The sequence below is a fragment of the Pyxicephalus adspersus genome, chromosome 3 (genome assembly GCF_032062135.1).
Source record: "Pyxicephalus adspersus chromosome 3, UCB_Pads_2.0, whole genome shotgun sequence".
NCBI classification, from domain to species: domain Eukaryota; kingdom Metazoa; phylum Chordata; class Amphibia; order Anura; family Pyxicephalidae; genus Pyxicephalus; species Pyxicephalus adspersus.
The window spans coordinates 52,012,988-52,039,443 of record NC_092860.1 but is presented as its reverse complement, the minus strand read 5'-3'; the positions used below and the strand labels follow the sequence as shown (position 1 = coordinate 52,039,443).

The window sequence follows — 26,456 nt, the reverse complement described above, 5'->3', positions numbered from 1 at the left end:
CGTCTGAACGACCGTCCTGGCGGATCCACGGACGATGGACGACTAACAATCCTAATGCAAGGAAAGGGGGAGAGCGTGCAGCAGGGTGCCGCTCCATTGCTCTCCCCCTCCTCTCTGCATTGAGCACAACGGTGCTGTATGTACAGCGCTCGTTCATGCATTGTGCAGTGCTAGTGGTTGGAAAGGATCGTAAAAGATCCTTTCCAATTACTTTAATTTGCACGTGTGTATGCAGCTTAGGACTGTAGCAGTTACATTGTTCTCACACTTATCTAAAAACTGCAGACTCATTTCTGCTATAGTATGGAGAACAAAGGGGGGATGTCTTTTAGTCCTATGCTCTTTCTGTCCTGATTCAGAATAGTGAGTGGGTGCTGCTATCCTATAACAAGAAGTGTTTTACTGCCAGTGTCACCCGGAAGAAAGAGAGAGATAACTCTCTAAAAAAAAAAAGTTAATGCAGCAACTATATTTGAATACTGTAAAGCTGCAATATATTCTTGGGTTTACATATGCTTTAGTACAGTGTCATTGGGCTAGAATGGAGACATATTTTACAAATATTTATCAAGTCATAGGAGAAACAATTTCTGCAATTTTATGCATTAAATTAATTCATATTGTCTTTCCACCACTTTATCTAGAAACATATCACATATAGAGCCTATTTATAAAGCAGTGAACCATTTACCAAACATCTGGAAGTGAATCAATCACAGCTATTAAAATACATAGACCTGGAAGATTCTCCACCATTATTATTATTATTAAACAGGATTTATATAGCGCCAACATATTACGCAGCATGTTTGGTGATTCATGGCTTTATAAATACACTGCCCTGTCTATTTAGCCAATTTGCAGAAGCGTTGGATCAAGCAAAAGAATTCTTTATTTTCTACAAAGGAGGTGTTGTTGCCAGACTTTTTTCAAGGAAAATATAAGGATAGTTTAGAAGACCTTGTGGGTTTGCAATTGTTTGATAAACAGGCACTAGATGCACAGCTGTGGGAATCCTCCTGTCAGTGTGTGATCCCCGGGCACTAGAGGTTAAATGGGGACAAAAAAATGAAATAATAAATTAAATTAAAATATTAAATTTACTTAATTTATTAAAGAGAGAATACACTTTCATCAGTGAAGCTGGGTGATCCAACAAAGCTGAAATGGATCTGGTTTAGGATTGAAAACATTTGCTAATAATCAGCAAATTACTTTTAGGAAACCCATTGCAGGTTTCCTGGATCAGCCAGCTTTACTGATGAAAGTGTATCCTATCCAGCTTTGGAGAGCTTTAATAAATCCGGACCTTTGTGTGCAGGTAGATGTGGGGCTTTGTCAAACTTTTGTAGTAGTGCAATCGCTAAATTTCACTCCAAATGCCCTAAGACTAGCATTTGTAAGAAGCAATGTCTTAGATCTCACACAGCATATATACACAGAGGCTGTAGGTACAGGAATGCCAAGTCTCACTCAGATTCCAAGATAAGTACTGTTAGGATATGTATATTTAGGACATTTGTGCTGTTTAAGTATAAATAATATTTCTATATGTTTTCCATAATAAAGTATATCTTTATTGTTTTAGTTTTTATTGATTTGCTTGTAGCTGAATCTATTGGTTAAAACATTAATATATATGTGAGTATATAGCCTGGCCACAAGTGCACTGTAAGGTTGATAGGACAAGCTCAGTTAATCTGTGGTTGATGGCATTAAGGCTCAGGGAGTGTTCTATGAAATTTTAGTTGGGTTGTCTTTGGAAAGAAGCAGTGCTAGAAAGCTTTCTGCTTAGCACATCTTTTTTACTCTTGTATTTTAATTGGATTTTGAGACATAATGAGAAGATTATCACTGTCTGTATTGTTATTTCATGCAGCTATTAATCAGTGTACAATCAGTCTGCTACTGCTTGATCATCATTACATTACACCATAGCAAGTGATTTCTAGCTCACAGAGGATAGGTATGACAGCATTGATGAATGGTCCCTGATGTCATACACAGGATTGTTATAGTACTGTTCATGTTTTATTTTCCTTCACTGTTTATGCATTATTGCCGTTTTCAAAGGTTGGGAGCAATATTTCTTCATGTTCAGTGCTCCCGAGGAATGCCGTCCCGAGCTTGCATGTGCTTGTTGGTAATGTGTGCCTCTGAGGTTACACTCATTTTTAACTTGTTTGATAAGTGATAACATTAGACTCCAGGAGAAAAGGTCCAAACAATTTCCTAGAAGCATTTGTCATTTTTGACTTTATTTTTTAAAGCAGCTGGCTGCTGTCTGCTGGTGGAGCTATTATTTTCAGAGATTATCACCCAACACAAAAGTGTTATTCAGTTGTATCAGATAGCAGCTATAGTAAAGGAGACAATTTACTGTTATGTCAATTTCCCTAAAGTATCACCATGTACTTTATATCATGTTGCTGCTATATTGTTACTTGGGAGCTTTAGGGCTTGTTCACATAGATGTTCATTTTACAGTGCAGGTACTTTTACTGGGTGTCCAATTTTCTACAGTGATAATGAAAAGAGCTTTGCAGTTCCTTTACATTTCCTAAGCACTAAAGTGCTAGGAAACAGCTTGTTTTCGTCCATAATGACAACCTGGGTTGACATAACAGAAAATTAACAGTCAGCATGCTAACTCCGCATGTCAGATTGTATCTAGAAAGAGGAAAATAACAAAATAGTTTTTCAGTATTCCAAAAGGCTTCAATGATTGGACCTTTTGGTTCACGGAAAATAGGCAGTCTTGCTGAGCTCTATGTGTTGATACTATGCTAGGCTTGGGTGTGTACCCCAATGGCTTCTGTGGTTCCTTCTCCCAATCTTTATGTCAGGTCTGCCTTCTGCAATGATTAAGAGTTGGTGAAATAGACCACAGCAGCCAAAAAAGAGAAACGCAATTTGACGTGTAAGAGGTGTCAGATACTAGCAGTAATAGATTAAAGCTTAAGCAAAATTTCCAAAAGACAAAAAAATATAAACTTGCTACTTTCACAGGGTATCCCAGGTGTTTTTATTATCCTGATAGAGAAAGTATTATGGACCCTTGGTGTCCTCACTTACAAAGCATTATTTCTAGTCCTGCACTGTAAATGATGACCACAATATGCTGCCACTTTATAGTAGTAGTTTAACTGGAGCTGGTGTTTAGCTTTAATACAAAATATTGACTGTTTATGATGCATAGATACTGACAAGTATTAAAAAACAAAACTTTTACTTACTTTATTTTATATGTTATTTGTGTGGTTGCATTGATAATTGCTTTGTGACTAGGGATCTATGCAATGTAGATGTTACTGATATGGTTGTGCTTATATTAGATAAGCTTTGTTCATCTTTGTTTTCATTGACTTTTCCACCATGAAATGATTCCATACAAAGGCATTCCTTAACCGTGACAGGCCTTCATAACTGCAGGCTTTGAAGAATGGTAAATGACGGATCTTTTAGGTGGCCTCTGTTCTTGAAGGGCATGCCCAGCTGTCAGCTTCAATAGTATCAGAGGACCTAAGTCAAGGAACATATAAGCTATTGCCTGGTCAGAAGGCTCTTTTTTCTCAGAGAGATTAGCATGACAAAGTCAGATTATTGACTTTCATAGCTATTGTCCATGGACTTCATCATTGGCATGGAGCCCACAGACGTTCAGCTCAGGTAGCAAAGAAACAGCAGACATGGCACTATTATGCTCCCAGCATGACTTCTAGAGGGGAACAAATATTGAGAAAAGGTTATGCACTTTGAAAAGTTTCACTTTCTCTTAAGCTGTTTTCACAAGGTTCAGCCTGTTTCCGTAACTCTAATTACAGAAGTTAAATGGCTTTCAACCCTTTGGGAAGAAAGCAAAAGAGGAGAATATAGGGGCAAGCGATTAAGCAGATGTTAGAGTTTAGTTGTGTAGACGTGAATACTAGCAGGGTGGCGATTGGCTAATTTGAGTTGCATAATACTATAATGCTTTCATATGTAAAGTGGAGCTTTGATCCAAGTTGGATGAAAGTTCTGAAAAGTGGAGATGGTGGCAGTGGGTCTTTTGTCTGTGACAAAAAGGCATCTGCTGTAGTCTCACTCTCTCTTCCATCCCCAACCCCCCTTAGCTTGAGCAACGAACAATAATTGCAAGCATCAAGGATTTGTATGCTCTCACACTATTAAGTACTGTACATCATTAAATAAACACTTTTTAACTTTAGGCAAGACAGACATTTAGGGCATGTGAAAATAACAGGGAATGATTTGTCAAAGACTGACATTGATATTCACCTTTTTTCACTGATAATATATAGTGGCCTGGCGATAATGTATTGTTTTTTTATCAGGTCATGTTGAATAATCATGAATATTATTTTGGTGTTTTATATCATTTTATTATGAACATATATTATATTCACCAACTGTCTGTAGCCCCTGGGGTATTTAAAAGGCAAATCAGAAGGGATTCTCATCTATTAGGATTCATTTGTTTTTGTTCCCCTTCTTTGAAGGGCAGTTAATGCCTGTGCACCACTTTCCCTCTTCTGTCACAAGGTAGCCTTTATATTCATCTGCTTTGTAAAATATCTCAAAATATTTCAATACTCACTGCTCCATTTTATCCATACCACGTTCTGTCCACCTCACTTTTTTATGCCCAAACCAGCATCCAGTCCAATTTTTTGTGTTTGGATTGCATAAAAATATATACATATTTAAAAGATAATTTTATCAAAAGAAAGCCTTGTTTGTCCCCTCATTTCCTGACAAATGTATTAGTTTATGTATTATTTATGTATTATTCTATGCTGTATTATATTCTCATGCTATACAGGTAGTCCCCGGGTTACGTAAGATATAGGGACTGTAGGTTTGTTCTTAAGTTGAATCTGTATGTAAGCTGGAACAAGTACATTATTTTAATAAATTCAGTTAGGACAGATGTTTGTCTCAACAGATTATTAGGCAGTGAGGTGTCAGTTACTGTATAAAATCCTCAATGTGAATTAATCACAATCAAAGCAAAAAAGGAGCAACTGCAGAGTTTGTCTTGGTCATTAAAGAGTTACAGGAGGCTGCAGAAAAAGCTCACCCCCTAAGATTACCCACAACCTTAGCTGTGTTTACCAAAAGATTACTTCTGCAAGTCATGGAAACCGCCCCCTTCAAGCCTCCGTTCTGCACACAGTGAGCAGGGAAGCCCCGTATCTAGGAGGTGTCTGTATGTCAGATGTCCTTAACCCGGGGACTACCTGTAAACATCGGAATAGAAAGGAGTTCTGTAGCCTTAACATACTCCTTGTCCTAATATGACTAAATGATGTTAGCTTGTTCTTCCTTTGCATGTGTTTCCTCGGGGCTCTCCTCCACACTCCTCCAAAAACATTCAGTAAAAATTACCCCTGAAGATCAACCTTTAGGCTCAAAAGAAAAATAGGAAAATATTATATGCAATATTTACTTGACAAAAATATATATTTTTTTAAAAAATGTCATGACTGTAATAAATGAAATACAAAATACTAAAATAAATGAAATACAAAATATCACTATCATTCCCCCCTGACTTGTTCTCATTTGCTTTTTCATTTTCATTTCAAGGATAGGAGTCAAATCAGTTTTACAAAGCTGGTTTCAAATTCATTTTCACTCTAATACCTGCTACCTTTAATACAGGGACTTCAGTATGCTTTTCTTTTCCCTTATTTGATGTACAGCCACAAATTGCACTTGTCAAAAATGACATTTACATCTGTTTTGCTCATGCGCCAGTGTACTGTATTGACGCCATTGGCAATACAAATGCCCAGCAATCACAAAGTAATGTACTTTTCCTAGCAGAAAAAGTGACAGTTAAATGAATTTCATTATCCACAAGGCTTCAGAAATCTTTTTAGTGTGTTGAGGAACAGAGATATAAGAAAGGAACAATGGTGAAGGACTAAATGGCCATATAACAAAACTGCCTCCGTTCAATGTTTATTTAAAAAAAGTGTTAAAATTTCCTGCAAGAAAAATCTAAAAAGTCACCTACTGTGAGATCATTATTAGTAGAAAATTTCATGTAAAATATATATATACATATTTTTGGCCAGAATTACCAATGGGTTGTGATAAATGGCATAAAACCAGCTGTTACAACTTTCCTATGTAGGGATAAGGTTCAGGTTTGCTGCCACCCTGGGTTTGAGATTCCAAGTTCTCTAAGTGCCTTGGAGAAAAAGTGCTCTTATAAGTCATGGTTTGTAATCTGACAGTAGATTGAGAAGACCACATGCAACAGGGGAAGAACACAATGTCCACCACTGTATGTTTGTTTTTCCCAGGAGGTGCAGGATGGTGAATGTAAGGTAAATATTGCTGACTGCTATCAGACTGCAGACTACTACTTTGTGCTTGTTACTATTGGCATCTACTTTGATATATTACCGCACATCTAAAACATATTACAATGTCAAAGATTACAAACTATACAATACTATATCATATTTATGCTAAAGTTATTAAATATTGGTTATGTTGGTCATTCATTGAGGCTCATTCAAGGGTGTATATAGGGCCTACAAATGGAACTAAACCCTTTGTTGGCCATAGAGAAAAGATCAGTAATAAGTAATGCAGAGTGTCGAGGTCAGTAGCAAGTAATATTGTATTCAAGTCTATGTAACATAGACTTCAAGGGATTTTTAGTATAAAGCAGGGAGTTCAGGGGACAGTTGTGTGAAATGCAAAGTAGCAAAGTCAGTAGTATGAAGCTTTGCACTGCCAGTGAACCCAGTGTCACCGAGACCCTCTTCATAACTTCATCAGGAGCAGTAATGTTTACCTGTTGACCAAAAAATGGGGAAACATTTTTATATGGACTTGTACTCCTTGGACTTAAGTGGGATTCGCCTTAGTATTAGTTTTGCTAAGGTACAAACTGAATTTGTGAAACCTAGGGCCTCTAGATTCACTCATTTCTTTTTATGGAAAGGTCTATTTTATTTAGAACTAAGGCAGTGGGGGGTTGCTAAAACTTGAAATGGTTTTTCCATACATGGCGGGAATCGACGTGGACCAAATATGGTTGAGTTTAAAGTGGTTGTTCTGTAGTAACAGCATCACTTTATTCTGTCTACATAAACATTGCATCTTGATAAATGCTGTTCCTGAAGTTATTTCAGCATAATCCTTTTATTTATTTGAGACTGACATCTAACTTCAACTAAATAACTAACTTCATAATTGTTACCATTTAGTACAGTCTTGCTGTCCAGATTGTCCTATATATTTAGTGGTATTATCTACTTTTTTATGACGAAGTAATTGCCTTCATCAAGAATGCCTGTTGACGTGTATCCCAGGCATACTGACTTAGGAACAGGCTGACATTTTATAAATATCTTCAATAGACTGTACAAGCTGAAGGTAGAGAGAGAAGTGTGAGGTACTTGGAATGCATATCTGCTTTTAGTTCCAAATTGCTGGAGATCGTTAACACTGATGAATATGCAATTAATCAAGCAGGAAAAGTACTAAAGTACTGTAATTCTTCATTTTACACAGGCTTGATTTAGCTCCTGAACACAAGGAAACGAAGCCAATGCATCACAGATAGACAACGATCAGGCAGTTAGCTGCTGGCATCATTTATAGTGCAGTTGCAAAATAAAAACATAGTACCAGACTCATTTAAATTTGAAAAAATGAGTTTGCCTTGGTATAGCATTTCATTTTCCCTCTAACATCACATTGTAACTCAACCAGAGGATACAGCTTAACTGCTGAGTAGTTATAATTTTCATCTTGGCATTTATCATGCGCAGCTGGCTGCCCCACTGACAACATCCCTACGTTTGCCAGAATCCTTATTTTTGGAACAGTTTTAAAGTCCGCAAAAATGCAGGCCATGTGTCCGCAGGTTCTGGCAGTGTAGAAATCAGAGACGCTGTTTGCACAATACAAAACCGTGTGATCATGGGAGAGTTGTACTCATTGTGAAAAGCCTGGCAACAACGTATACAGAAAACTGAAATTATTTGTAGGAGCACAAAGAATACTCATAGTAGTATTTTTTTATAAATAACTAAGAGTAACCAATAATCATTCCTTAAATGGAGCAAGAGCATCAATGAATGTCCAGCATTGCCAATATCTAATCATTGTAATATAAATACAACATATTATTGTATAGCTTGTATTGCTTAGTGTTAAAATATAGCTTTGCATATTTGGTAGCATATTGAAGTGGACAGACTTTCTGATTGTGTTCAGTGTTATTTACCGCACATCCTGCACTTCCTGAGAAAAACACAAACACTGGTAGATTCTGTGTTCCTCATTTGTTGCGTGTATTCTTCTTCATCTCTTTGCAGCATGGTAACCAGGACCTCTACTTGCCTAGCTAGTGGCTCCAATGCAGGTTATCAAGAAAACATGAGCTAAGCATAGTTCACACGAGACCATTACAAGATTAGAATAAAGGTATAAAGCACACCTTTCAAATAACATTTCCACTTTCCTATATCTGTTGTTATTAACAAATTGCTACACATAGCTTAATAATGCAAATATCAAGAACTGAGCAACAAATCTACATATAAGGAACCTTTGTTCAAAGTGTATGTATATTGTATTCATATTGAAAGTGTATAGCCATAGATTAATTTTGCTACCTGTGTGCTGGGTAAATTTCGTAAAAAGTGGGTAATTCACCTACTGCCAGTTTTTGACAGAATATTTTGCCACTGGAATTCCTCCTTACTTCATGTTCTCATTGCAAGTCTCAAATACTTGATTTGCCTTCATTTTTGTTTTGGTGACAGTGGGAAATGCCTGTAGGAGTTTATTGGGTTCCTACAGATAGGATGGCCGGCAATTCCACAATGTACTATATTATGATCACCTAGTCTCCAAATAGCACAGCCCACGTACTGTCCAATTTGTACAGTTTAATTAATATCATTCATGAATGACAAGTTTTGAAATGATATTAACTCAATACATTCCTAAGTCATATAAAAAAATAGAACTTTGAACCCTTCCATTGGTTTGCCATGGCAGTCCTGAAAACTCTTCCTGCTTATGTAAATACACCCTAATTGGGCCTGACCCTTCCCATTTAAAGTCAAGGAGTCTCAAGTGTTCTTCTAAAAAAATGGGAGTAGTTTTAGGTATTCCATGTAAACGTTTATTACAGCCTGCTGTTATAGTCAAGATTCTTTTCTGTTTACATACAGTGGGTGGGCAACAACATATATAAAGGATGGAAATATCTGGCCAACGTGCCTACTAAAATATCTATCAATGATTACATTTTTTTGGCAGCTTGCAAAGTAAAAGCCTTCATAGGGTATAGATCCCTCAGAAATCTTCATAGGTCCTGTACTTCACTATTAATGGAAGACCCTTGGGTTGGCTAGACCTGGAGCCCATATAAATCATAAATATTGGCAGCTGTATATACAGAAAAAGGAGGTGCTTGTGCTAGGATCTTCTTGTTGATATGATGGTCTTCAGTGCAGATGATCACAGTAATGGTGTGATAAACCTAACATACCTGTAAATACTGTATTCTGGCACATGGGAGTTTATTCAGTACCGGCTGCTGCAGAGGAACCCAGGGTGCAGCTTCTTACACAGGGCTGTACATATAAAGCTCAGTGATTTTGAAGAAGTTGTTTTAATGCAGAAGGATTATTGCCTGTTTCTGCAGTAAATACCTGCCTGATCTCCAATTTTATTACTTCTGGTTCATCATTATATAAACTGAACAGTAGGGGTGCATGGACCATTGCACTGTCCAGCAGTTCCTTAGCCTTTTGTGCAGTACTCTAATCAGCAATGCTTATGTTTCCTGTTGATTGGATCACACTGCTGGGGTGTATCAGGCTGTAATACAGTAACAGCAGTGGTTTAGCTATCCAGCATGCTTCTAGCACTGAACGGCTTCTTACAGTTGTATTAAGAAACACAAAAAAACAAGATCCCTGAAAGGGCAAAAAAAATCTTTTAAGCCCAACAAAGCTCTGATGAAAAACTTAAAATTGCCGACTAGTAAAGCTCTCGAGGACAGCTGGAATAAAAACCAACAGTAAAAAAGAAATGCAAACAAAGTGTTATGTTTTGTGAGACAATTAATACTTAGCTTAGATGTTGCTAAGTAATTAGCAGCTATTTGCTCATGTTGTATTTATCTAAGTCAATGTTTTAAGTGTTTTGCTGTTCTCTAAATGAAGCACACTTGATCAGGAAATCTGTGACTCTTTTGCCAAGTTTTACCTAGTAATAAGTGGCTAATGATGTATCGTACTGGTGATGTTTTTAACAAAATGATATGCAACAAATTAAAGAAAAACAGTCCTTGTGAGAGTGATAATTGCAAAAGAAACATAGTACCCGAATGTCTAACAACTATTCTGAGTTTGTAGCAGATTGTCTGAGTTACTAAACTTTATTTAATGCATAAAATATTCTATTGGAATGTGTTGAGAATATTTCAAAATAGAATTGTACTGTTTAATTCTGCCTGAAAAAGCTTTTTATATATAAAAAAAAATAAGATGCGTTACTACAGAAATGAGAGCTGGAATCTGATTTGCTATTTTTTCTACTTAATTATTAATTACACCTAAAACTTCAAACTAGTAGAACTTACCATTTCTAGCAGGTATTTCTCCCTTTGACCTAATAAGGTTTTCCCTCACGTCCTGATACTACAAAGTAATGCAGCTGTTTAAGGGTCAGAAAGCTTGGGGCCTGATTTGGTAAAGCCCTGCAAAATTCGAGAAGTGTTCTTGGGGGAAGCTGGATGGTCCAACAAACCAGGAATAAATGTATTTAAAATATTTTTTTATTAGTTAGAGCTTTTTAATCCTGGACCAGATCCATTCCAGGTTTACTGGACCACCCAAGTGCTCCCATGATAGTCTATCTTCCCCAGTCTTGGACAGGTTTAATAAATAACGTCCCTTTTGTCAAATTTGAGTCCTTTCTCACCCTAATAAATGTGATAACTAGTAAGGTGAGTATAACTGGGATGGAGCTTTATAAAAAAAGCTGTCATATTGGGCCTGATTTGTTAAAGCTCTCCAAGGCTGGACATAATACAACTTCATCAGTAAAGTTGGGTGATCCAGAAAACCTGGAAAGGATTGTGTCCAAGATTAAAAACATTTGAAAACATTTGCTAACAAATAGCAAATTACTTCCATTCCAAGTTTGCTAGATCACCCAGGTTAACTGATTAAAGTGTATAGTCTCCAGCCTTGGAGAGCTTTAATAAATCAGGCCTAATGTACTTCATATGAATATAACAACGCCTCTTTAATCTGAGTGTAAGCCAATTACTGCTTGAATTAGCACTGTACACAACAGTGTTGTACAGACACACAACTCTGTGTGATAGTTTTATTATTGTCAATGGCCAAAATAAACCATCTAATCAATAATTGATTGTTATTATAGATTAACAGACTTTGCAAAAACAGATCTAGTACCTAAATACCTTAATAGGTTTCCATCACATCCTGCCAGCTGTAAAGCAGCCAGTCATCTGATGTGTGGCAATACAGAGGTTTTCAACTAATGGCTATGGCATTTTCAGGAAGAATAAAGTCAGATATATGATAGTTAAAGCAAAGTGTGGTAGGCAATTACATGTATTTCTAGTGAATAACTTTTTTTCAATATTTGCCATTTTGCAGATACAGAAGGCAGTTCATTAGCTGTGTCTCTTTCATCTGCAGGAGACTCCAGCCCGGAGTGGTGGTGTTATCACATTCTTCCTATATGGCTTGCAGAAGAAAGAGAAAGAGACAGTAGATGAACTGGCATCTAGGTCTGAAATAGGGTAAGTTTTACATTCTTGCACTCTTGGTTGTTTTTCACAACCACCATGTACAAATTCAAAATTAAACACTACACAATCAGCGAGGGGCAAATAAAGTTTGATGGGAAAAGGTGAATATTAGTTCACCTGAAGTATTGCATAGGATTAGCAGAGAGGAAATTATGTGTTTATATATGGTCTTTTACATGGATGTAAAAGACCTTATAAATGTGAGAAATTTAAAGAATTTCAGCATCCCTTGGGACACTTTACCATGCTGTACTATTTTTTTTTAATGTCATAAGTGTATGTTTTTTAATATTAAAAAAAAGCAACAAATAGTGTGATGATATGAAAATAGGACAATTATTATACAACGTATAGAAAAGTTTATTCGCTGTCAGTCTGCTCTTCTCAAGAAAGTTCCTCAAAAGTAAATCCAGCTCAGTGGATGTTGGGTGGTACACCAAGATTTAGACACAGGAGTAAATCAACCACAGAATGGTTGAGTTCATAATTACTCATGGCTCACCAAACGTAGATAGTGGGGCATGACTTCAAAGGATTGTTCATTCATGGATTCCCAGCCAATATACTAAACCAACTTTTTAAGGTGGAATCATATAAAATGTAAAGTCTGAACAAGAACTACAAGAAATGTCATGCTGTTATTAGAAGTTATGGAAGTTAGTACAGAGTGCCATAAACTTTGCTATAAGATAATAATGCTTGTATAATTAAAATGTAGGAAAGCCAAAGTGCCATTGTGTTTGTGGCAACAAAGTGGATGTCTGAAAAATGATGGAATCACCCTGGCCACCATTGACAACAACCAATTTTCTTTATACCTTACTATAAAACATAATGTTCAAAAAATTAGGAGAATTCTGAAAATGTGTTTGGTATCTCAAGTAATGTAAAAAAAAAACAAAAATATTGCAGCCACATAAAAATGAGAGTTAAATTTTCATACATACTACATTGCCAGCCAAATTTGTACAGTGTCTGATTTTTGGCATTGCATGTAAAGAATGATTCTTTTATGTTGCTGCAGAATTTCCTTGGACAATCTACAGTTCTGAGACTATTAATTACTTGGCAAAAAGATGACATTAGAAAGTAAATGTCAGCCAAATAAACACTGAAAATTGGCAATGTTTTTGTTTCAAAAAGGCAGACTAATTAAAGCAATAACATTTTATTAAATAACAAATTAAGGGAATCATTGCCCTGCCCTTAGTAAATTGTGATTTTCTCCTTTGTTTACATATTAAAATATTAAAGATAGAGTGTTCAACTTCCATTAGAGTATCAATATATTATTAAATGCTAAAATGGAAACACCAAAGATATGTCCATGAATACATTTATATGAGTCTCCTGGAAGGGCATCAATTGATTTGAATATATTGTTAATAAAGAACGGTTAAATCCATAACATAATATTTTTCTCTTTTTGCACCACTGGGGAATTGTCACTTCCTGCTCCAAAGACACAGCAGGGATTTTGGGGGTGAGGAGGAGTAATCAGAACATTACCTCTTGGACAGTTGTCCCTGAAACAGATGTCCCCATTGGAAGATTGCCTCTTACCTTTTTTCAAGACATCTTTAAAATGTTGTATTTTCTCTATGACAGTGGTCACCAGTGTAAATGGAGGGTGAATCTCTCACATGAGGTCATAAATATCAGTAATATTTAACCCTTCCACACTCTCCATTCCGTAATAAACTCCACATTAAACCATGGAAGACATGGAAATTAAAATAGTGAACTCAGTAGTTTCATTGGGCCCTTCATTAGGTCTCCATATAAGCTCAATTTAAGTTTTCAACATGAAGGTACCAAAATATAAATAGGGTGCAGCCTCCATGCCCAGGTTTTTGGTCTTGTCCAGGATATTACTTAAGTAAACAAAACCACTGTACGCTGATGTAAAATTATGGATGCATTATTGTGTTGTGTAAACAGATTAACTAGAATTGTAATTCTGGAGGTCAGACATTCCCAGTGTTTATGGGCCATTCGTCCACATTGTGTTCTTATGACAGCACTCTGTCTGTCCCAAAAGTGCCCCTGCTCTTAAAACAACATTGGACCATGCTGGTGAGCACTGGATAGTACATGAAGAAGTGGGACTTGTATTCACAGATGGTACATAGGCAGTGAGCAATTTTAAGATGTCATTTTTGTAAAAAAAAACAGTAAACTAAAAGGTTCTGTAGCTGCACACAACACAGTAGGTTTTTGAATTTGAAAAGTTCAAATCCAATGGTAGTACTTATCATTTACACCAATCAATGTGATTGCTTTGAGAACTTGCCTTGTTTGCATTGACTTAAGCTACGTACACACTTCCAATTATTATCGTCGGAAAACGAACGACGAATGTTCCTGCACGATATATACGAACGATCGTATAGCACCGATCCTGCACATAGAGGTAACGACACGATCGTTCGTAGATATTGTACACACAATAGATACGATCGTTTAAGCGATAGAGGAACTATGTGCACGACAGGAAAGTGAACGGACGTTCGTTCATCACGCATGCTCTGAACATGGACGATCAACGAACGACCGTACACACGAACGATGTTCAACGATCGTCGTCCAATCCGATCCGCCGGTCCGGTCGTTCGTTTCCAACAACTTTCCTCGTTCGTCGGCGTCGTTGGTTACTTTTTTACGAACGATTTTTTGCCCAATCGATCGTTCGTCGTTCGATTGGAACGATAAAAATTGGAAGTGTGTACGCACCTTTAGTTGAGTTTTAGGCTGGCAATGGGATAAACCCAAATGACATTTTTTTGGGTAAACTGGATTAGAGGGGGTTCTCTGCTCTTCCATACATATGTGTGTATGCCGGTTTATCATATGCAGCTCTATTTATTGTACATAACTGCAAATCAAAGATTATTATATTAATGTAAAGGGGACAACACAGAATTATTTTGAAAGCTTTGTGTAATAATATGTAAACAAAGATGAGGGAGTCCTTGTCCTGATTTTAGTTCACAATGTTATGAATTAGGGGTAGCAACTCATCTGAAGTTACACATAAACTCCTGTCCAGTTTCTGCACTTTGGAAAGACTCCACAAATGATATTGGTATGACAGGGGGATGTATACATACCCTTCACAATGGAATACCAACCTGTATGCATGGCATATCTGGCTTTTATCTATTTGACACATCAAATAATAATGTTTATTATTAATTTGGATTTTTTTCTTGTATTCAGTGACAGAATGTAACAAACAAGAGTTGATTGGCTATCTCTTATTATTAAGAAGAAAACACACTGAATATAAAATGTAAAGAAGCTTGTCACAAAGACATATAAAGTGAGAGATCAGTACGTGGATCCAGCTAGAGGCTTGCTGCAGAGGATTGAAAAGGTTTCTGAGTCCTGTTATATACGCTGCAGAACATTGACTTACATGGATCAATGGGGTCTAACTCTGGATATCCTTGCAGCCAAATAATGTCTAATATTCATATTATATTCTGAACATGCATCATATTGATAACCATAAACTGTTATTATCATCAGCAAATTTAATGTGACTAATCTTAAATGGATAAAACATAAACAAATAAGCAAAAGGCACACATGGGAATGAGAAAATGTGATTCATCAGGTCCAATGTTACCATAACTTTCTGGCTTGTAGAAGGATCACAAAAACCGAGCCAGCCTTATTGTGCCAGTTCTTGTTGGCAACAAACTACAGTTTTGCTTAAAATGGTTGACCTTTCAGAAATAAATGTGTGAACTATCTGGTAAGGGAAACAAACAATCTTGAATGCTCTTTAGTTGTATTTCTGCAGCTGTCATGTTCCCTCAGCAATCATAGTGAAGCCCCACATTAGCTCAAAGGGGTGGGAGAAGAACAAGGGTCCATCAGACATTGAATTCTTTTTTTTTTTTTTAAGACAAAAGACCCCCTGCCTTGCCCTTTTATCCACATGGGATCAAAGAAGTGATCTGCATATGAAAGACTTATAGTATTATGCAACCTAAATTAGCCAATCACTACCCCGCCAGTTTCTAGACCTTCACAACAAAAACACTCACATCTGTTCAATCAATTGTCCTATACTCTCTGTTTCTTCATTCTCTACTCAGCATGTCAAGTCAACCCGTTTATTAGATTATAGTTTGAAAAGTCAGTCTCTGTGCTTTCTGAAAACTTCACATGAGAGAACTAATACTCATTGTTTAGTCTATAGTGTCAGCCTTCTAATTTTATTTCAATGTTTCATGTTGATTTAACAAATCAGTCAAGAGTCCAAACAAGAAATACATTAAAAATAGGCTTTAAAGTATAAAGCCTTGGGTTTGTCGTACAATACAACGTGTGCACAGCAATGTTCTACCTTGCTGTCAGATTTCTGTGTATGGAGAATAGGAGATTGTATAGATAAATAAAGATTGTCTCCTTTTAGATTTGCAGTCAGGTTGGAATTATTTGTCTGTTAGTGGTTAAGAATACCATAGATCTGCAGACATTAATATTGATAATAAACAGGATTTATATAGCGCCAACATATTACGCAGCACTGTACAATTACATAGAGATATGCACTCAATATGTATGTGGTACCTGAAAAGAAACTTGACTGATACCTATTATTTATTGAGATTGCCCCTAGCAGAACTTGTTTTTTTTAGGTTCAGAAATGTTGATGGATTTTAAAAAAGGCTTTTTTATTAAAAGAACTTTTTATTTTTTCACCTAAGAGCACAGAAACCATTTATCCAGCCAAGCGTAGAATATTAGTAGCAAGTCAGGTATTTCTTGTCTTCCTATGGCACAGACCATTTAAAGACATGTTAGTTAAATTAAATGCACGGTTTCATAGCGTATCAGTGCAGGAAGAGCACACAAGTTGAATGTCATGATAAATTTGGAAAAGATGATAATTGGTAGTTGTACTAATCCCTTGTTACTGCAACAAGTTTAATGTTCTCTGCCATTTGGCAGTACTTCTGTGACTTACCCCCTAAATGTAGGGGTTTGTAGGGATATGTGGAGTGAAACTTGCATCTCTAACTTGTTTACTGATAATAAAGTATACATGTGGAGCCACATTCATTTGGGGCAAATGTTAATGGTATATTGCTTGGTTGTGATATTTGTTCCTAGCTGCTGGCACCTATTTGGGTTAGCTTTGCTTAATAATAGACTGCAGTGTCAGAAAAAACTGTTTACTGTTTAGTTTATTATTTTGTACTTTCAGTCCGTCAGAAAGTTTAATGTCCCTTTTTGACTTCTTTACAGGCTTCTTGAAATTGAAGGCATTTGCTTGTGCAGTAGGTTGTGCTTACAAATTAGAAAAAAAAATCTGCACAGTAGTACATTGTTGTATATTGTACTACATTACCTTTGTTGAAATGTAGTAAAATCATTAAAAATTATTTTATGTGATCTTTCTCTGATTCAATATATATTTATTATATACATAGCTATATTATTATTTCTATCTTTCACATGGACTTGGTATTTGATTTTACAATATAGTTTGTTCTTTTTTACAGGTTATATTTGCCTTAAACCAGACACTCTTGCAACTGGAGAGTCGCAGAGCAGGCAGCCTTCAAGTTCCATACACAACAGATGACCTCATCAAACATTATAATTGTGGAGATCTGAATTCCATAATATTCAGCCAAGAATCTTCTCAAGTACGTCACCTCACCTATGCACACACATTTGTTGTTTTATTGGTTCTTTGTATGTCAATAGCAATGTAAAGATGTGTCTTTGCTGAAAGTGAATTGCTATGGCTTTTCTAGTTACAAAACAGTTAAGTAATTATGCTGTGCACTACTAATTATCAGGTTGAACTTGATGGATTTAAGTCTTTTTTTAACCTGACCTACTGTGATGTTTTATGTATTTTAAACTTTTTATATAAAATGTGTGCATTATGGATTTTCAAATGACAGAGTGCAGCAGTAGTTTCATTCCAAGATCTTCCTCTGAAATCCACAGGTTCATCTAAAAAGAATAGGGGGTCCTGTAATGTTGTGTGTAAATAAAAGCTTTAGCTATTGAGCTCTGTAGACAACAGCGTTTTCCACAAAACTGAAATTAATGAGGAAGCACGGGTCTGAATACAAATAACCATAACTAGGTCTAAGAATTAGTTTATCAAGCTAAATTGAATGAACAAATTTTAAATTACTTTTGTCCACTGGATGCAAGTGGGTCAAGTTTGTGTGGCATGCTGTAAGAGCTTAGCTGCATATTCTAATATGTCTGATCACTGCCTCATCTCTGTACTGCACTAATTGTAGTTGCTATACTGCTGTCTAAGACTGAAGTATCCCCAGCAACCCTTCTTCTGTCTTGCTGCTTCAGTTACACTACTTTTGTATGTGGGTTCTGTAAAGCTAGGGGAATCCTTGTAGGAGCGCAAATGCATTAGGCACCACCCCTGAGGATCTGACTGAATTCCTTATCTATTTGGTAGAGGTTTACAATAGGCCGGGTACCTATAGCCAGTAAATACAATAGTTACAGAAGATGGTCTGCAGGTAATGCTGTATTATTGTACACCTAGCTACTTATGTATCACTCTGGATATAAGATTAGTAGCCTGAATTATAAAAGTTGTTGCAGTGGTGAAAATAATGTCATAACTTGTTTTCAGATTTTCAAATTTCAGAGGCTCTGCTATGCAAGATTACTTGTTGATCTCACACTATTCATTCACATTATTAATTTGTTAAGGTTTTTACGTCCAATGTTCCTGTGTGTCCTTTACAGAGTTTTGCTAAAATATGTTTTTTAGGTGCCTAGCTTACGAAATGTCACATTGCCACCTCATGAAAGAATAACTGCACAGGAGATTGATAACTATTTTCGGCAAGAGCTTATATATAAGAGGAATGAGCGAATGGGAAAGAGAGTGAAAGATCTGCTAGAGGAGTTTCCAGAGAAAAGCTTTTTCTTTGCATTTGGAGCTGGTAAGAAAGGATCATTTTAAGTTTGTGTTTTAAAGTGACCTCTTTTCTTTGTTCTCTGATTTGTCCTTGGTACCATTTAGAAAAGTATGTGGTTGAGGTATCAGTAGTCTATAATCGATAACTGGAAAGTCAATAATCGATAATCTGGAAAGAATAAACTAAGTACATCATATTTATTTTAAAAAAGTCCTGACTTACATTACTGTCACATTGTGGTCAGAATGACCTCAGACACCAAACTGACCAATCAATAACCAATTGTGCCCTGCATGGGCTCATCCATACAACATTCTTACTTTGTTATTATATACATTAAAAAGTGGTAAATTCTTTGTATTGTTGTAGTAAGAGAATACCAGTTAGAAAAAGTAAAATCAAATAACCAGGGAATGTACTGTACACAGTGTACAGAATTCCTGCAGTTGCCATGGTTAAAAAACATTTACTTTTAATTTTATTTTCAGTTTCAGAAAATTGTAGCTGCCTGCAGTGCATCAAACCCCCCACAAATTGTAATATATTGCAGCTTAGAAGTCCTCAGATGTGGTAGATGCATTTGTTTGCTGTTTTTTATTGTAGTTCTGTCAGTTACACATTTCCTTTTCCAGGGTGACAACATGCTGTCTGTGGGGAAGCGTTGTAACTCTAGACTACTCTCGTGGTTTAGACTACAAACACCCCAATATACAAGCATTTGGTGTTATATATTTCAGAAACATTACCTTGGGAAGCCAATACCATTGTTTGATGTTTCATTTTATTACAGAGGAAGCAAAAAGCATACTAGATTTCAGGATTAATTAGTATTTTTCTGTTGTAGTAATGAAAAACCAACCACATCTAAGATCTAAGGCCTGTTAAGCTGCAATATATACATTTCTAGTCTTGGGTTTAGGTATACTTGATTGGAATGGTATACTGGAATTGTTCATTATTGCATAATCATGCTCTTACAACAACTGTTTTGTAGCGAAAAAAATAAAAATTCTAAATCTTTCCATAGGGCATTTCATAGGAAACAACACCGTCATTGATGTGTTAAGAAGATATGGCTTTGATGTACATCACACTCCTGCTGGGCAGTCAATCAAAAGGTAAGGTGCGGATTATTGTGCTGTCACAGAAATGGGTAATAAAAATGTAGACAATGAGCCAAGATTTTGGTGATATTTTTAGTTAAATTAACAATCAACAAATTTTCTTTATACAGTAAGAATAATTTGTATTTACTTACCTAGCTAGCTATACCATGGGCAAAATATTATCCACCATAGCCAGTAAGGCTTTTCAAGGTGTCAAGCTGACTCCCTGTACTATTTCCTTTGCAAAATCTAAGTAATAGGATCTACCTAAACAATCCATTCCATTTCTGTATGTACTGTACTGTACTATTTAGTTGTTGTTAGACTAGAAGAAGATTGTACAATCAGAATGACAGCTCCTTTGGAGGTAGCAGATATGAGAAGCAACCATTCTGATTTTTGCTTCACACAATGTACTGTAGTACCCAGATGTTGTAACCATCACCACTAATAACAGCTTAAATCCCACCAAAACTCAGAAATAAGGCAATCAATAGCAAATTATTACTAACAGTGTAGAGAAGCAAAGTGGTAAACAAAATTTCTATTCCATGGGCTTGTCTGTTTTTCATATTCAGTGCTTGTTGAATATCCCATTCCAACTCATAGCTTTTATTAAGGAGCAGACCCATGTTTTTAGCTACATCAGCCTTCATTCCTCTGGTGGGGCTTTCCTTTAAGTTTATGGAGTGTGGCTGTGAGAATTTGTGTCCATTTAGCCAAAAGATCGTGGTCAAGTACCTATTCATGCCAGAGGTGTTCAGTGGGGTTGAGGTCAGGGATCTGTGCAGATTACCTGTGTCCCTACTCACCAAACTCATCAAACCGTGTCTTTATGGAGCTAGATTTGTGCACAACACAAACAGAAAAAGGTCTTCTTTCATACTTCCACATGATTGCAAACTTACAATTGTCAAAAATGTCTTTGTTTGGATGAACAACACCCATCACTGGAAACATCCGAACTTTGGAGTAACCCTTTGAGTTGTGTTTACATAATATTATTTTTGTAGTGTAGCTGTGACATATATGGGTTTGCCAGCTTTATTTCAAAAACGCATACAATACAATAGCAGAGTTGTTAGCCATAATCAGATTGTATGTTTTATTCTCTTAGGATTTGAACACTGTTAATAGATGAAAGCGACATCCTATTTTTTTGTGTATGGATTTTTTTAATTAGTTTTGTGAAGTTTTTCTTAAATTCTAACATACATTTTACAGCGATAAAAAGAAAAAAACATCATCCTCCTCAAAGTTATCACCCTCATCGTTATCATCAGGACTTCCATCTTCTGGAAGAAGCTCCAAATTTAGGCAGCCAATAAAGATGCACAGGGACAAGAAGCTGTCACCCGACCTTCTGCTTGACAACATACATATAATGGATAAAGCTGAAAGAAAATACAAAAAAAGGAAGCATCGCAAGTCAAATCGCCGCCACTTCAGCGATCTCTGGGTTCGCATTGAAGACAGGTGGGTTGGTGCATAAAACACATAACAAAAATACTTCCACATAAATAGAGATGTGAGATAAATAAAAACAAGAAAGAGAAAAATGTTACCTCTGATTTTTATGCATCACGAGGGGCCCTCGCTGCTCAGCATAACTAAATGTTCTTGTTTGTCTGCTGGGAGGAACACAATAAATATGAGTCTAATGGAGATGTGTAATTGATGTTTGCTGCAAGCCGTATGAATCCTTTAAGGTTGAACTCAAGGCAGATATTTCCCATTTTACCTTGTGTACCAATTCTTTTATTGGTCTATTTACTTGTGGATCACAAATACATACTTGTTTTTGGAGAGAGGGGGGTGGAGCGAGTCAACAACAAACTAGGCTAATTTTGATCAATATTGTTTCATCAAAATATTTTCTTTTTTGTCCAGTTTGAGTTTTATTATAACATTTGTTCTGTTTAACTTGACACAAAAATGGGCAAGATTATTTTTTTTGAATTTAGTGCAATGCAAAGCTGAAAAAAGTTACTAACAAAAATAATTGTAAAAAATCCACAGAAAAATAATATGGCATAAGGAGAATGAAAGTTACTTAGGGTAGGGTTAACTAGGGGGTTAGTAGCAATACATTGTAATATTTTTTTTCTCCTCTTTGTTTCTTTAACTGTACAGCTTCTGTCTGCTGCTGTATGAATAAAACTAGTTACAAAGTTCTAATGAATGATCACTGCAAGTAATAGTACTGTAATAAAATGTATTACACACACACACAAACATTTACTCAATTTAACATTAACTATTTATTAAACAAATAAACTGGCTAGCACAAGACAAAATACAGCTTAACGAATAACCTGCATTTCACATAACCTGTAATCTCCAATATATTTATTTCTTGCTGCAGGCTATGCTTTGGCAGAATATGCCATATATTGCTTGAATTGATAGTACATCGTACAGAACCAGCAGCAACCTGTATCAGCTTGTGTTTTGAAGTGTAAGAGTTTCAGCTTGAAACATATTCTGAAAAAAGTGAAATGATTAATAGTGTAGGGCAGTGTGCAAAGTACAGTAATTCTTTGTATATGATCATCTTTCCATGATTTGAAATAAGGGAGCTCTTATATTCATACAAATATACCAAAATAAGGGCCACTTGTTTTTTACTATGTGCAACAACAGACTGCTGGTGTCATGGCTACACATGTGCAAAGTCTATTGATTACAGGGTACAAACAGGACAAAGAAAAACAGAAATCCTTCAGCACTAATGTGTGAAATACCCCAGCAGAGAAAGAGCAAAATCTATTAGTGACCTCATGTATGGCTATGTGTGTGTTTTGTGACAAAATACCTTGGTGTCAATTGCAGCTGTCCATCTACAGAACAAAAAAAGTATTTGCTTAAAACACTGAAGCTACAGCCATGAAGGTCCCTAATGAAAGTTGTCTTCTCACCTACAAGACTTTGTAATGAAATCAATAAAAGATGACTGCACATTATAAACTGATCAAACTCACTGAGTTTACACAGCTGGGAAAATATTCTTGTGTCTTCATTTCAGGCTGCAAAGCAACAAAATGTGAATATTGTGAAGGGGGTGATTCTTTTCTATATCCACTCTGCTAAAAAGCAACCAAAACAAATCATAGTGTAAAAGGGATCACAGGAAATCTATTTCAATTGAGACATAGACAAACTGCAACCTGTAAAAATAGCTCCTCACTCTGGTTGCCACACGAGTTTTAGGTGGAGGCCTTGTTCCCTGGAGATGTGACTTCTTAAAGTGGAGAATAGAGTCACTTTAATGCCTCGAATGGCAATATGTAGCTTCCATCGCTTAAATGGAGTAACAGTTCTTCACTTTCTAAAGCAGCAAACGGCTGCAAATGAGGGTTCTGGTCACCACCAATAAATGGGGCAAATTCAAATAATGGTATCATCTGTCTTATAAATAAAACCTTTATAATGGGCCTCAATGCGTAATCACAGCAGTGACTTTTCTGGCATTGAATGGCCCAGTAAGAGGTTTCTTTCAGACAAAGGGAGCTGCAAAGCAAGCAGTCTTTGATGTTCTGGGGCTTTAGACAACCTGTAGTGCTTCTTTTAAAATCATCTGTTGTGTGTGTATAAATCAATGTTGTTTGTGTATATGTATATATATATATATATATATACACACATTTAAGTATAATGGATGTCAAACCATATTTATCTCCTCTTATATGTCACGTTTTGTCTTTCAGCATTACCGAGCCTCCTCCATCAGTCCCAGTTATTAATGGATACATTACAGTGGAGCCAGAAACCAGAGGACATGAAAACGTGCACTCCATGCACACAGCAAGCAGCAGTTCAGCCACTTCACCACTGCTTCCTCCTCTGTTTTTATTACTTTGGTGTTTACAACAACAGTTATTAGCGCAATGAAGATGAGAAACATTCCAATCATAATGCAAAATAGCACCATGGGGCAACCTTGATAATGGACTGCTGAATGTTTTCCAGCACAAGAGGATGTCAAATGGCATGCAAGTGTTTTATTGACTTTGCCCTAACAACTTTAAAATCATCTTGCCTTTTATTTGCAAAGTGTATTTTTTCTTCAGTTGAGGAAGAATTATTCATAAATTATCCCATTTTGCACTTGGGAAATGTTAAGTTCTACCGGGATGCAGATTTTTTTTTTTTAGATTATAAAATATGACAAAAACTATTTTGTTTTCTAAAATGTATTGAAAGTATTTTTGAACGAATCACTTTATTTGTTAATGACAGAATGTAAGATACTACACAGAAAAAAAGGAACATAGAAACCAAGGGGTCATTTCACTGTAAATAGTCGATTATACTTTTTTTTGCAGGTAGTTCACTGTGAGAATTCTGCCACCATGTGGTACTGATGTGATATTGCAGGCTGAGAAATCTGCAACGTCTTAATGGATAACAATACATTTGTTTTAGTTCTGTGCAAAGGAAACCTAAGACTAAATGTTGGGAAAAAGATAAAATGTTATATCCCAATGTGATTATTCTCACTTCCTATATAAAACATAACATTGGTGCATTGTTTTTAGAAAATTGCAATCCTGTTGCTGATTTCAGCCCGACTTAACAGAATCCACACATGGGACAGACTAATACTCGCCTGCTTCCATTGTTCCCCCCTAATGGTTGGCTGCTATGCAGAAGGAGTATATTCTCTGCACTTTTTTTAGCATTCCTGTTACTGGTGCCAACTTGCCTGCATCAGGATAACATGGGGTAGGAGATAATTTTACTGATCGGCAGTCACAAGAGCTGGCACATAATATAAATGATTATTTTGTAAATTATTTTTAATAAAATGTATGAAGTAAAATCACTCTATTTTGCTAGCAAATGTATCTCAATGTGTTTATTACTTCAGGATGGCTGCCATGAACTTGAAAAGGCACAAAATGGATTACTTTTATAAGATCCTGCAGGTGGTCTGGAAATACTGACAAGAGGTGATCTAGGCATTTGCTTAACCTCTGTGTACACGCTGTTGTTGTAATCCTAATATAGGAAGAGTCCCATTTGTCAGATTAGTTTGGCTGACACCATACTATTTGTGCATTTGATCTTCATAACTATTGCTAAAACATTGTTTTACATACAGATAGCGAAAATTACAGTAAGGACCTATATACAACCATCTGCCATTTTTACCATCTACCATTTTTAAATGGTCACAGTTAAAAGGACATACATGATAAGTCTAATTGTTCATGTGAGCAGAACAGTTGCTCAGTGGTTAGCACGTTGCAGCACTAGGTCCCAGGCTCGAATCTTGGCCAGGACCCTATCTGCATGGCGTTTGCAGGGTCACCGGTTTACTCCCACAATTCAAAAACATGCAGTTAGGTTAATTGGCTACCTCTGAAAATTGTGTAATAATATAAAATAATGTCTATTTTTTGATCTGCCAACACACACTATGGAATGGCAGTGTATGTGTACACATAACGTGACATGATACACCTGTATAGTGCAGCTTATTTATTTTTAGTTAACGTGGCTGCATTCATTTTATTTTCAGGATTTATGTTCTTTTATTTTTAGCTGATAAACCAGTAAACCACACGCTTTCATTGCTGGATTACTAATTTTTACAGAATAATGAAACCAATAATCTTACCTTTTTTTGAGGTGTGGGAGGGGGTCACTTGGGGATTTAATACTTGAGGAGAAACCCAAATCAACAGACGGGACACAATGATTTCACATACAACCATGAGTGTTGTTTCCAATAAAACATAACCTACTTTCACTCCTTTTTCTCATGTTTAATTGATGTGTTTACTTGCGCTGTGACGGACAGAAATGGGAATCTTTCTAAGACAAGTAACCTCAGTAAAATTACCAGCATCTTCTAATGGTGCAGTACTTGTAAGTGTCACACCCTGAGCTTTCCTTTTCCTGTAAGGATATTTAGGTATTCTTACATATCCACTTACAGGTGCCTCGTATTGCAACCTTATTTCATGTGGGATGCAGCAAGTCTATATAAATTTTTAAAAACTACACTGGCTCAACCAAAAAATAAAGAAATATGCTTTAATAGATCTTTTTATCCTCAAATTTTATGTAACCCCCTCAAATATACTTGTCTTTACCTTTTCAATCTATTATTTGGCAATCCAGTGCTTAATATTCTCAGCAGCTATTTAACAGATGCTTCTTGTCTATATGCATGCATGGTATTTCTCATGGTGACAACATTAAACCATGCCCGCATAACGTGTGTAGAAATCTGCACTTGTAGTCTTCACCAGAAGTTTGCATGATAACCCCAGACTACAAATGAGAGACAAGGACAGAGTGTTGTAAGCATAGTCTGAACCGAGATATTCATAACAGGATCACCGGGCTATTCAATAAAAGCTGTAGATTTTAAGATCATTTTTCACAATAAACATGTTTCATTTTTTATGAAATTTTAGGGATTTGGATTACATCTTACTACTTTAAATTTAAAAATACAAAGTTAAAACACCACTAATATGAACACAAGAATGTCAGCTACCTTAGTTTAACTTTATGTATATTAACATTACATTTTGCTGGCCAAACTAAAAATAAATAAATTTTAAATAAGATGCAGAC

General features: G+C 36.1%; 1 protein-coding gene across 1 annotated transcript in view; it reads left to right on the top strand.

Annotated features, from left to right (window-relative positions):
* The window catches only part of TRABD2A (TraB domain containing 2A), a 45,147-nt gene extending 20,457 nt beyond the window's left edge, over window positions 1–24,690 (top strand). The window contains exons 3-7 of the mRNA XM_072404577.1: window positions 17,350–17,496; window positions 18,609–18,783; window positions 19,787–19,877; window positions 21,090–21,341; window positions 23,573–24,690. Of these exons, the coding sequence (XP_072260678.1) occupies window positions 17,350–17,496; window positions 18,609–18,783; window positions 19,787–19,877; window positions 21,090–21,341; window positions 23,573–23,756 (849 nt within the window). The 3' untranslated portion in view covers window positions 23,757–24,690. The remainder of the gene's footprint in view (window positions 1–17,349; window positions 17,497–18,608; window positions 18,784–19,786; window positions 19,878–21,089; window positions 21,342–23,572) is intronic.
* The last annotated feature ends 1,766 nt before the right edge of the window (window positions 24,691–26,456 follow it).